The following is a 13,557-nucleotide window of genomic DNA, read 5'->3' on the forward strand; positions in this document are numbered from 1 at the left end:
ATATTTTATGTACAGACGACCTCGGTGGCGCAGTGGTTTTCTTGCCACTGACAAAGTTCTTGCCACTGAACCGAGAGGTTCCGGGTTCGATCCCCGGTCGGCTCATGATGGGAAATTATCTTTTTCTGATTGGCCCGGGTCTTGGATGTTTATCTATATATGTATATGTTATAAAATATAGTATCGTTGAGTTAGTATCCCGTAACACAAGTCTCGAACTCACTTTGGGGCTAGCTCAATCTGTGTGATTTGTCCTAATATATTTATAATTTATATGTTGTGAAATACTAAAAAATCGAACCTGTTATGATCGACATAAGGGTAGTCTTGCCGGCGCCATTGTGTCCCAGAAGTACGGTAATCTCCCCTTTGAGCACCGGCAGCGACACTTGGTTCAGAGCGCGGACCTTTTCGAATGACTACAAAAAGAAAATATTACATTGAACACCGAGAAAAGAAAGTAACCGATTCGAACAAGGATGTATGTTGAGGCCCGAGACGTAGTCGAGAGCCGCGAATCATATTTTCTTTCATAGTTAAAGTTCGAACTGTGGATCGAAAGGTCTCTGGTTCGTATCGTGCCATATCTGTTTGGATACCAATCTGACTCAAATATAGTAGTTTTCATAGATCACCACTTGCTTCCGGTGAAGGAAAACATCGTGAGGAAAAATGCACACTGGTGGACAGTTACTTCACTGCGACTACCTGCCAAAAGATGGCGGTAAACATTCGTAAAGTCATGTCAGATGCCGATTTATTATTATTTATTTACATTCGTACCTTGGATACGTTATCTATCTCGATGCCGACGTCGCTATTGGCCGGCAATGGCTCGAAATACTTCTGCTCGGCTGCTATCTTCTCTCTCTCGTGCGCTTCGTTTATATCAAAGTCTGGGTGGACTTCGTTCTTGGACCAGTACTCTTTCTGTTTTAAAATAAATATTTATTATTAACTAGATGTTGTCCGGGTCTTCGCTCCCGTGGGAATTTTGAGATATCTATATAGCCTGTAAAAATCTTGGATGATGTACCTTTCTAATAAATATTATTTGTGATGGGTTCCAATACAACAAAAGACAAAAAAAGGTATCTGTATTACTGTACCAGGAGATCATCAGGAGTTTATCTAAGGTACAACAAAACATATTGACCCTGAAAAAGATATATCAACGCATAGCGGTGCCTTAACACCAACGCCGCACAAGACTGAGGTACCAGGCTATCATACAATACCAGATGTTATGTAACTAAAACAAACTCACCCTGAACAAGAAATCCCAAGGCAAAGCAGTGCCGTATTTCCCGGGCCGCACCAGACTGAGGTACCAGGCGATCATAAAATACAAGAAGAGCTGCATCAGCAAGAACATGTACACGACGGCGACGGAAAACGACTGGGCCGAATGCGATGACATCATAGTCTTGAATGTCAGGCCGGCACCTGCGGAAAATTTTGTCTATAAGAATATTACTTAAAAATTATATTATAACATATGTTCAAAGTTGGATGTCAATAACGTTTTTGTCTAAGAAAGCGCAAGTGCAGTAAAGTTACGAGCACACATGTTGAAATAGTACACTAAGATACAAGCGCGCAAAGTTGATCATTACATACTAGTTGCGATTTCGGCGCGAGGCGAAGCAGGGTCCTATAATAACACCGAGTATGTAATACATATTACAAACCACTATATCCCCGACAATGTAATATTATTTTTGGAAACATTGGTTATAGAAGAACTAGGCTCAGCTGGTTGGCCGGGAACATTGACCACGGATAGACCAGGTCATAGATAGAGAGCTCACCAAACTGCTCCAGGACGGATAACTCCTTGAAGAACCAAGTGGCAGGCACGCCTGGTAACAACCCGGCTAACGGTAGCAACTTGGCCGGCAGCTTGCGGTAGCTCAACTGGTTGGCCGGGATCATTGACACCACGTAGATGAAGATGGCCAGTCCCGTTGTATGTTGACCTACAAGTCAAATTGCCACGACTTTTCATGTTATCTATTCAAATCAAATCAAATCATTTTTATTTGCTTAAATAGGGTAGGTTAATACAATATCCACATAATGGTTTAGAACAAGCCTATTTAGCCGATGTCAACGGCATGCAAATGTTAATAATGGCATATTTAAAAAACTATAAAATGACATCAGATTAAATTAAGATAAAATGTCACTTACAATCTACATGTATTATGTTAATTAATGTCATTGCAATCCAAAAAATCTTTGATTGTGTAAAAACATTTGTCAAGAAGCCATTTATTTGTCTTTTAAAATTATTTAATGGCAATTCGCGTATGAATTGTCATAATCAATCTTGTTGAATATTTTTATAACCATAACATAACAATTTTTTTGATATAATGTTGAGTGGGTAATTGGATAATACAGTTTAGTTGGATCTCTAGATAGATACCTTCTGTTCTCATTGTCATATTGGGATTCGACATGAAATAACGAATATCATAAAATTCTGCATGCGAAACGTTAATCCATCTTAACGTTCAAGTGAAATTCAAAATACATACTTCCACATTCCATAATAACATGTGAATATATGGGACTCAAGTGTTATTTATGTCGGCTACAAAATTTTGGACCCGACCTCGGGAGTCATATTCCGTTAGCCTTCAGCATTAGTTTCAATAGTAACATGCCAATTTATCATTCAATTTTTAATCATGAAAGTCTACCTGTCACACAGCTAATCCGCTAAACCGATTTTGATTAAATTTTGGTATGCGCTGAGCTGATCAGCTGGTGAATATTAATGGAATAAAGACTCACTGTTGATGGTAGTATAGCTAGCGATGAATGCCCACGCGACGATGGACATGTAATGCAGGAACAGCACCACGGACACCAGGAACCCGTTGGTGGACTCCAGTAGTGGGGGGGTGCCCGCCACCAGGAATATCCCCCCCGCGGCCGCGAATAACAGGCACCCTGGCAGCAAGTTGATGAGGTGTGAAAGACCTAGGGTCTTGTTTGTCACGCCCACCATTTTGATCAATTCCTGTTAAGAAAATACATAATTTACTTTTTTACGAAGCGTGTTGCGAATGTTTTTTTTTTAAATGTAGAAGCATGTTTCGAGTTTTCTTAGTATATATGTTGTATTCCGGGTATATCTAAATGTACTAAATTTCATCGAAAACAGTTCTAGTGCATTTTGTGTGAATTAGTCACACAGTTGCAAATATCCAAACTATCCTCCTATTGTAATATTATTAATATTGTAATATTAGTAGGAAGTAAGATTACAATAGTCATAATAAGCCTACTAATATTGTAAATGTGTGAGGTTGTGCATATGTATGTATACACACAAGTATGTTTCTTACTCTTTCACGCAAAATCTACTGGACAGATTTTTATGAAATTTGTTACACGGGTGGAATATAACTTGGAATTCCCACGAGAGCGAACCCAGTAATTGTATAAGTTCTATATTTTGCGAAAGATACTTTTGATTTGATTGACGTTTTAAGTAGAGGTTCTGCGAATAAGCCGTTAATTTTTAGAGGTTCGCCGTACAGCCGGAATGATGGCTGTTGTTGCAAAACGACGCGTTTCTAATTTCATCCGGCGACCTTCACTTGGTTGACTAACAACTGATTATATCAAAGGTTTATTATTAACTGGCTATCGCTATAGGCTTCGTTCGCGTGACTTTTACAAAAAGCATTGTCTTGAGCAAAATTCAAAATTCTTTATTCAATATAGGATTATATACGTATACCCTTATTGACGTCAAAAAAAAAATACTTAAACTAAGTCTATTGCCGACTTCCAAAAGACTGGTGAAGAAGAAGCGGCGCAACAAACTTCACCGCAGCCTTTTCTCTGAGGATGTCAATTAAAAAATGTAGTTCTTACTAAAATGTGTCGCCATGGTTGCAAAATGGAGTTTTGCCTAAAGTTTTGTTTCAATGTCAAAAGTTTTCTTTAGTAATCAATCCCTAAAGGGCAGCTATAGAGGGTGAAAATTTAAAAATAAAAAAGACTAGATGACTGATGCGCTCGACCATCTGGATCACGAACACGATGGTGAGCGAGAATGTGTGAGATGGTGTTTTGGGTTTATCGCGAACAGACACACGCAGCAGGGGACTGTGTTTTATAATATGTAAGGATAAAATAACAAACAAGCCAATGTTTTTTCTAATACTTTCTAATCTTGGGTGTTTATCTTTATATGTGGTCGTCTAAATCAAAAGGGACCTTATGGCGCCAGGCACTTACGTCATTATTGCCGTTGTTTTGTATTCGAACAACGGCAATAAAGACCTAAGTGCTAATCGCCATAAGGTCCCTTTTGATTTGGACGACCTATTTATATCTTATAGAATATAGTATCGTTGAGTTCGTATTCCATAACACATTTCTCGAATTTGCCTTGGGATGTGATTTGTCCCTATAATGTATTATTTACTAGCGGCCCGTCCGGGCTTCAATGGCATAAAAACACAATAAATTATACACCTAAACCTTCCTCAGGAGTTACACCATCCATTAGTGAAAACTGCATGAAAATCCGTGCAACAGTTTCTATGTTTATCGCAAACAAACAGACAGACAGACGCGGCAGATGACTTTGTTTTATAACATGTAAGGATAAGGATTTAATGTGACCTGTATGCCGGACGCGCGTTCCTCGACCATCCTTATCATGATGAACACAAAGACGATCGCGAGGGAGAAATACGTCCCCACGCTGAGAACGCCCACCAGAATGCTGATATACGACGCACCGCTCGACCGCACGTACGGGAACTCTTGTATTGACGCATTCTGGAACAAATATTTTAAACTCTTGAAAAATAATAAATTAAGAGGTCATTCCGTGAAACTATGTCGCACATCGGCGAAAGGAAAGCCGAAGAGTAATTTTCTATCCAATCGTACGGTTCGAGACAAACTCAATGAGAATGTTGTCACTGCACCTTCAGTCAAAAGTTTTAAGAACAAATTGGATAAAATTTCCAAACTTCAAGACACGCATGCGACAGCTTAAGGTGCTGCTGGCGTGTTATAAAATAAAATACATAATATATACACTAGACGGCCCACACTGAGCCTGCACACTTGTAACGCAGGTCCGATGGACACCAACACAGAAACGGGCACAACACACAGAAGTGCAAATAAATAGCAGCAAATAAATATTTGTGATCACAGTTATCGTACCCAGGCCCTCCAGATAGCGGACGGGTGTGCCGACTAAGAGCCACGGAGGTCGTAATTTCTGGTATAAATATTAACCATTAAAACTAAATACTAAACCATAACTAATATACGGGTAGACAGAGTAAAATTAGTAAAAACCATAGATTTCTTGCATTTCTAAATGTTAATGTTATATTACGATAGTTATTTATATTTGTATTATTTCGAGAATGTGCAGGCAGCCACTTAATCGTCGCCATACTTCGATTGTCAATAGTTTATTTATTTAATTTAATAACAGACAATCACGAATAGTTTCAGCAAACACGTAACAGATTGCGGTAATGAGATCTCTTTTTTCCCCCTCCACTTTTTGTATTAAGCTGACTTTATGGCAATTCAACCGATGCGCATTGGACGTAATTAATATTGAAAGTCGGGGCTTTTTTAATTTGTCTAACAAATAAACAAATAAACTTGTTAACTCTAGAGTGAACACTGCCGTACTCGAGTTAGGAAACATTCACGTATTGATTGTAAGAATCACTGTTCGGGAAAATCACACGTTACATAGGCTGCTATTTATGTATCCGGAATAACAAAATTAAACAAACATATATTATTACATATGGTTTTATTGTTTCTCGAAGTATTCTCCGCGATGATCTATGCACTTCTGCATACGATGAAACCAATTTTCAAAGCACTTTTTCCATTCTGATTGAGGTATGTCCAAAACGTGTGTTTTGAACGCATCAACGGCCTCTTCGCGGCTCGAAAAACGTTGACCACGTAATTTATTTTTAATGTTTGGAAATAAATAAAAATCATTGGGTGCCAGGTCGGGGCTGTACGTCGGATGACCCGACAATTCAATCTTTTGACCCTCCAAAAAATTATTTGTTTCAGCCGACTTGTGGCAGCTAGCATTGTCGTGATGAAGTATGATTCTGCGTTGTGGGTTGTTCTTTCGTATTTTTTCAAAGACTTCTGGCAAACAAATGGTGGTGTACCATTCAGAATTAACCGTCCTACTATTCTCTAGTGGCACTGTAGCTACATGTCCGTTGATACCAAAAAAACAAGCGACCATTTGCTTTAAAGTGCTTCTCGCACGAACAACTTTTGTTGGATTCGGTTCATCTTGAAAGACCCACACCGTTGACTGCTGTTTAGTTTCAGGGTCATAAGCATAGATCCAGGTTTCGTCACCTGTGTAGATATTATAAACAGCTTTTGACGTGCCACGGTTGTATTTTTTTATCATTTTCTTACACCAGTCGACACGAGCCTGTTTTTGATCTACGCTCAAGTTGTGCGGAATCCAACGCGAACAAATTTTTTTAACAATTAAATGTTCGTGTAATATCGCGTGTATACTCGTCATACTAATGCCCAGAGACGCCTCTATCTCGCGGTATGTAACATGACGATCTTGCATTACTAATTGTCGCACAGCATCAATATTTTGTTGTACCACTACCGATTTAGGACGACCCTCCTTAATTTCATCCGTGAGCACAGACCGTCCACGTTGAAATTCCTTAAACCAATAATACACAGTGGTTTTCCATGGTGCTTCATCTCCAAAAGTTAAAATCAGTTGTTCGATGCACTGTTTTTGAGTTAATCCACGCCGAAAATCATAATAAATCATCGCGCGAAAATGTTCACGAGTTAAATCCATGGCAATGAAGACAAGCAATTTTCAAAATTGGCGCCAATTGAAAAAAACAAATGACAGGGACATGAAAAATATTTATTCTCTAGCCGAAGAGTTCTATTTTCAAATGTTGTAATTACTTTTTAAATATTCTAGAATTATTGGCCAGTTCCGGATACATAAATAGCAGCCCTCGTATATGAATTCATAGCGCCATAGGTCGTTTGTTTATCAAATACTTATGCTATAAACACACACAAGTGTTGTTACTTTCGAAGACGAATGCACAAGCGAATCTACGTACATTGCGTGGCCAGTTTGCCACTTCATTCTCTTACACCCGTGGCTGTGACGCCGTGAAGTCGTCAGTATAAAAAGTAAACCTCAATTTTTTTAAGATTCGGCCGTGATTTTACAACTGGCCGCCTCCCTGACGACAACTATCCTTGGGAATGCTATTTGCCTAACAGTTACTAAGGCTATGCGAGCATGTGTCCCTTAGTCGCTTCGTACGACATCCACGGGAAGATATAGAGTGGTCCTAATGTGAAGTGGGACTAGAGACTACAAACATAACATTGATTTATTGGTGCTTAATTAAATAATAGTATAGATATAGATATAGATACAATATATTAGAGAGAGAAGTCATCATCATCACCAATTTTAAGAACTTTGTTCTTGTCTGTGGAGCATTTTCCATCTAATTCTCAGCCATCAATTTCACCTCCCTATACGACACGAGCTCTGCCTTCTGTTTTATTTCATCTAAGAATGCCCTTCTTGGCTTTCCTTTTCCTCTTCTTGCTTCGATTTTTCCACATCAATCAGATATTTCATAAAGTTGTCGTGTCGTATGAGGTGGCCAAACATCTTTCTCCTTCTTGTCTCTATTGCTTTCAATAACATTCTTCATTCTTTGATCTTGTCTAGTACTTCTTCATTTGTTTTCTTATCTGTCCATGCGCCTCCAGCACCACATTTCAAAAGCTTGTAGATGCATTCGATCCTTCTGCCATACAACGCAATACTCCAAACATAAGAGAGAAATAAATACAAAATAATGATTCACAATAAACGACCGGAAATCCACATACATACAAATATAATCATACATCTCTTAACAAACACGTCTGTTATTATTTAATATATTGCTATCGTTGTACAATATTGCTTTAGCTGTCGACTGTATTTATCAAGTACACAGTCGACAGCTAAACAACTTACCCAAAATTATAACAAAGCCGTTGTTACTGCAACATTAAAGAGTAAATTGTAAAGCGGACGACTGTACAGCCATCTGCAGATAAAGATATCCGAAATAGTGTTTCCGCTCGATAGTCAAATATCGATATCGATAGTGTCGATATTATATCTACGATTGCAACAATATTTTCTAATTAACAATTGTTGTGATATTGTCCATAGTATTGCTCAAAAATATCTTATCGATACTATCGATAGGTCGATCGATAGTATGGCCTTTTTGATTACAACTGTCGATTGTTAAACTAGCAATAGTTAAGCAACACTAATCGAAAATTACCACATATCGACCGCTATCAACGGCGCATAGAGCTTCAAGCTGAGTAACTAGAATACGAATGACAGTACTATTCTAAGAAGCAGTGCCATTTGTAATCTTACATGCACACATGTTTAAATGTTTATTTCTGGTAGGTACCTACTTGGGGTGACCGCAATAAGGCGAATGATTTCAAGTTTTATTCAGATCGAATCCTACACGTGCCACATGAGTTTGTATACCAATCTGACTTATGTATAATAGTTTTCAATGACCACCACTTGCTTCCGATGAAGGGAAACGATCGTGGGTTGATTTTCAACTTGTGCGTGAAATGGAGAAGGCATTGGAAAACCGCTCCATTAATAATGTCAAGTATTTACGTGTGTATCATTCCACGTATTGATCACGACCCTCAGCCATGCCAGCTCATCATACGACATGTCGTGTGTAAATATAACGATAATATGTACCTGTTTAACGGGAATTCCCGTCCGGAGTTCCAAGTAACTGGTGTCTATGGTCCATTGCAGTCGCACGAACTCTGCATAGTTCATACCTGGACAATACATTTATTTATTAAAAATTGTTGCGCTGCCCTCAAAAGGCAGATTCCCCAAAGCCAATGTTCTCAAAAAAATGGCGCCCATAAAACTATTCTCAGACGGCTCTGTCTGTTCTTGTTCTAAGTACCTACTGACTGTACTAAGTCTGTTTACAGTTCAAATAAGAACTGACAAAGTACAGTCGGTACAGACTTATTTGTATTTTTACAAATTAAATAAAGTTAGGTACCTACAACGAAATAATGGGCACTAAATTAAATACAATAAATTCGATCGAAAGGTTTCAGGTTCGACTCCTACTCATGCCACATGAGTTTGTGTACCATATATCTCATGTATAGTAGTTTCATCGTGAGGAAACCTGTACATTGGCAGTTTACTGGTGTGTATGCGATTACTTGCACACAAGATTTCGTTGGGTAGTCGTAAGTCATGTCAGATGCCTTTAGGCGATTTGAATAAAATCTGACACCAGTGCTAGCAATAACACACTCGATAAGAAAGAAAATAATTATTCATCACCATATTCACAATAGTAAAACTTGTTGAATAACTATTACGGATCTATGCTATTTATATATCTTTCTATGATAATATGTTACTTGTAATCGAATGACACGTATCTGTTGTTATAAGGAATAATAATAAATATTGAAAGGAAACATTATTCTTGACATAAACATGATTGAATGCTTTTTAACATAATAAAAAAGGGACTGTTTATTTATTTTTTTGTTATTAAACATTTTATTTATGTTTATCTATATGAACTTGAACCTGACTTGCGCCGCCATTATTTTCTTATTAGTTTTTCATTAGAAAAACAAAAAAAAATACTAAATTAAGTTACACTAGACACATGATTTTATTAGAAAGCATTATTCATTCATATACAATTTTATTACCATATTTTTTGTCATTAGTCATTAGGCAATAGCAAACAGTGGCAAGCAACTGTATCCAATAGAAAGCTATAGTTCTTTATAATGAAGTCTATTTTCTAGTGTAACATAATTCATACAGACAATATTTCTTGAATTTAAACTAATTATGTAAAAGAAAATTATAAAAATGTGAAGGTGGTACTAGTGTGTTTGCGCCCTTTTAAGACAGTATTGTGTGGTCGAAAAATCCCAGGTTCTAATCCCACTTGGGCCAAAATTATTAGTGCACCAATTTAAATCATATTTCCAGTTTTCATAAACCACTACTTGCTTCCGGTGATGGAAAACATCACCTGCTGAACCGGAAAAGACAATTTTTCATTGACGATATCGGACATCGAACCCGGTCCTATACTGCCAAGTACTGACTTCACCACTATACCACAGTGGTCTAACAAGTACTGACTTCACCACTATACCACAGTGGTCTAACAGGCATAAAACCATAAACAACTAGTTGAATATTGATAAAATATAATTGTAACCATTTTATCGGTAGGAAAAAGTATTTTTATTGCCGCAAATAAATCACTAATATGACAACAGGAAAAGTCGCTATATGAGTACACGAAACAGTTAAAATATATAATAATAAAAAGTACACGTAATCGGTTTTTACTTTTTTGTTTGCTAATTTCTAGTTATATTAACTTGAATGTTTTTTTTTTGTGTATTTCTTTCTTGTGGCAATAAAGAATATGTATAGTATTGTTTTAGCATGAATCCTCGCGTGTTCCTAAGGTTTCGTACACGGCTATAACGCTGTAACTGACGTACAAGACCAAATGCGTGCTTTCAGTCTAAAACGACCTTTAGCATTTCCGGCCCCACTCCACACTATCGTCAAACGACGACGCGAATGCATGATCATTGCGCAGCTTGTTGAGATACTTTTATTTACCACAATGAAAAAACAGCAAGGTATGATGCCGTCAAAGTTCGGTGAACATTTCCGCGATAGTGTGCAGCCGGCATTAGCAGTATAGCAAATAACTGATTTATTGAGATGGAGATAGAGAAAACTATAGACCACTACTATAGGCCATGTCTATCGTTATTTGGTCGTCTTGGATGTTTATCTATACATGTATTTGCTATAAAATATAGTATCGTTGAGTTAATATCCCACAACACAAGTCTTACTTTGGGGCTAGCTCAATCTGTGTGATTTGTCCTAATATATTTATTTTATTTTACTTATAAGACACGATAAGAAACGGGGGCGGAGAGCTAATATCTTTTGTCCCTCATCGCGTGCACATTTTTACAATGCCTATCTTGACCATTTATGAGATAGGCCGGAAATATATATTCTATCTTATTTGGTTACGCCAGCTTGTTGTCTTTGTCTTTCGATTAACAGTACATTACTTACCAAAATTCATGTGCGGCCCAATTTCGTCGTCCATCGATTGGAACAATTGTGTTTCAAAATCCTTCTTCATTCGAATTGTGTAGTTCAGGTTGTCCGGAAGCTTGTAGTCCATGTTCTAATGAAATAAAACTTTCGTTAATTAAATTAAAACTTAACATATTTTTGCTGCAACAAAAAGAATAAAGACACTGCTATTATAGAAAATGTTTTATTATTTTAACAACCTAATAGAAATCAACTGTTATTTAAATCGGTTCCTTTCATACATACCTACATATAAAATTTTAACCATTTTTATTTTAGTATTTTTGATTGACTGACTGATGTATAGTAATTTTCAAGTAGTAGTCTCAATTTAAATAACAGTTTTTTTGTTAAAATATAATTTTAAATATTATTTTGATATTGGGTTTGTATGGGAAATCCATGCCCTGCAGTCCATTTAAATACATCTATGCAGTAAAAGGAAATACCAAAAAATATCCCAACCTGGAATGATACAAATGCCAGCAAAAAGCGATATTTCTCTTTCAAACTAATGGTATCGATGTCATTGGTTCCGAAATAGCCTTTTCTGTTTCCTAAAAAAAATAAAATGAATCAATATTATCTCTAATACATTTACTACAAATATTAATACAATAGTTTATATGTGTGTGAGGATGTTTGTTACACAATCAAGGTGGGTGCAAGTTGAGTAGTACTTGCTTTTTAATGATGTACTTACCATCAAAGTATACTAATCGCTTCAACCTCAGAGACTCTCCAACCTTATCCATCAATTGGTCAGTCACATTGTTTTGTGGGAAGTATATAACAATATCCGGCTTTGTCAATCTGCTTATTTCATTGGGCTCCTAAACAAAGATATTTATTATAACTTAGCTGAATGTCATGAGACAGATTGCAATAAAAAGGATTTTTTTTAATTTTGAACTTTATTCCTTTATTCAGATAAATACATATTTTATTTGTCTATTAAGGGGCTATACATACGCACACACACACACAAGCATCACCACATGTGTTTTCAGTGAAGACTAAAAATATTATTTATTTATCTTTCCTACATACCTACTACCAGTGATAGACAACAATAGTGTTGGCTTAACAAGATGCCTGTTTTTAACAATTTAAGTCTATGCTGTAATTTCCTTACTTTTATTAGTCTATAGTATATGTTCTTAATCATGGTCAAAAGACCCACAAATAATATACTTACAATTTTTTGAACAACAGTCTATCTGAATATATGAATCATCAACAAAAGTAGTGTGCATATAAATATAATACAACTGAACAATACTAGCATGAATATTTATTTATAGCATAGGAATAACGTCTCTAGATATTGTTGTATGGTTTACAAATTGGTACAACATAGGAAATGAAAATAATCAATACATACCGAGCGCATAACATATTGGCTTGTATCGGAATCTCCTATATTAGGGTTAGTAAACAGTCCTTTTGTGACAAAGAGTAATATAAAGAAGAGCACTGGTAATAACAGTTCTAAGGGCGTGTTTATGTATTGTCTACAACGCACTGTAAAATGCTTCCACAATAAAACGAATAACGTCCGCCCCATTTTTGATGGAGGCTTAGGCGGTTGAGGTGAAATCAGGAAGTTGCTCCTTGACGGAGAAGGCATTTCAGAAAAACATTTGAATTACTCAATAGGTATCTCAGGTTTTCCAGGAAAAACAAACAAACGAATCAAACGTCAGCCGACTGAACAAACTTCGAATGAAAAAGATGATTGACTGACATGACACCTATAGCAGTCCCACTCAAATTGCCAACTAAAGACAAAAGCGTATCTGCGGCCGCACATGATCGGTTTCCAAATCCGGAATCCGAATCGAAAAATTGAATCAGGAAATCGAATTTGGACACCTTTATGCTCTTCTGAAAAAAATGTTAAAAAAAAGTCTCTATACTACTTCTTGTTATAAAGTAACATCATTCTTTACTCGTATACCAGTATATCATGAGCGACGTTGTCTTTTAAAATTTTTGAATTTGTCACTGTTGTGTTTTCAAATTTTTCACTAAGCACTTAGGCGTCAGGGCTGACCAAGAATTATTATTTTATTTTTAATTATTATACATTTGTGAATATATTTTACCATGTCTTGTTTAAATTTCTTAATTTATGATATAATACTATGACGTCGATGTCCTGACTTAGAACACTACTACGTAATCTCTTTACTTTATATCCGGCGTCAGAACCGACGATCTTAGAATTCCGAATCTGAAAATGTCATCAGGAAACCTGATTCTAAAACCGAATA

At 36.6% G+C, this 13,557-nt stretch overlaps 1 protein-coding gene across 1 annotated transcript in view; it reads right to left on the bottom strand.

Moving 5' to 3' along the window:
• LOC128677710 (phospholipid-transporting ATPase ABCA1-like) overlaps positions 1-13,048 on the bottom strand; it is a 33,404-nt gene extending 20,356 nt beyond the window's left edge. Inside the window, exons 1-11 of the mRNA XM_053758739.1 lie at positions 12,666-13,048; positions 11,985-12,114; positions 11,747-11,838; positions 11,258-11,372; positions 8,846-8,931; positions 4,651-4,809; positions 2,803-3,031; positions 1,812-1,979; positions 1,268-1,446; positions 784-930; positions 302-419 (exon numbers count right to left, since the gene is read on the bottom strand). Coding sequence (XP_053614714.1) covers positions 302-419; positions 784-930; positions 1,268-1,446; positions 1,812-1,979; positions 2,803-3,031; positions 4,651-4,809; positions 8,846-8,931; positions 11,258-11,372; positions 11,747-11,838; positions 11,985-12,114; positions 12,666-12,911 — 1,669 coding nt within the window. The 5' untranslated portion in view covers positions 12,912-13,048. The remainder of the gene's footprint in view (positions 1-301; positions 420-783; positions 931-1,267; positions 1,447-1,811; positions 1,980-2,802; positions 3,032-4,650; positions 4,810-8,845; positions 8,932-11,257; positions 11,373-11,746; positions 11,839-11,984; positions 12,115-12,665) is intronic.
• Between the last annotated feature and the right edge of the window lie 509 nt (positions 13,049-13,557).

This window comes from Plodia interpunctella, chromosome 18 (assembly GCF_027563975.2).
Source record: "Plodia interpunctella isolate USDA-ARS_2022_Savannah chromosome 18, ilPloInte3.2, whole genome shotgun sequence".
In the NCBI taxonomy this organism is placed as follows: Eukaryota; Metazoa; Arthropoda; class Insecta; order Lepidoptera; family Pyralidae; genus Plodia; species Plodia interpunctella.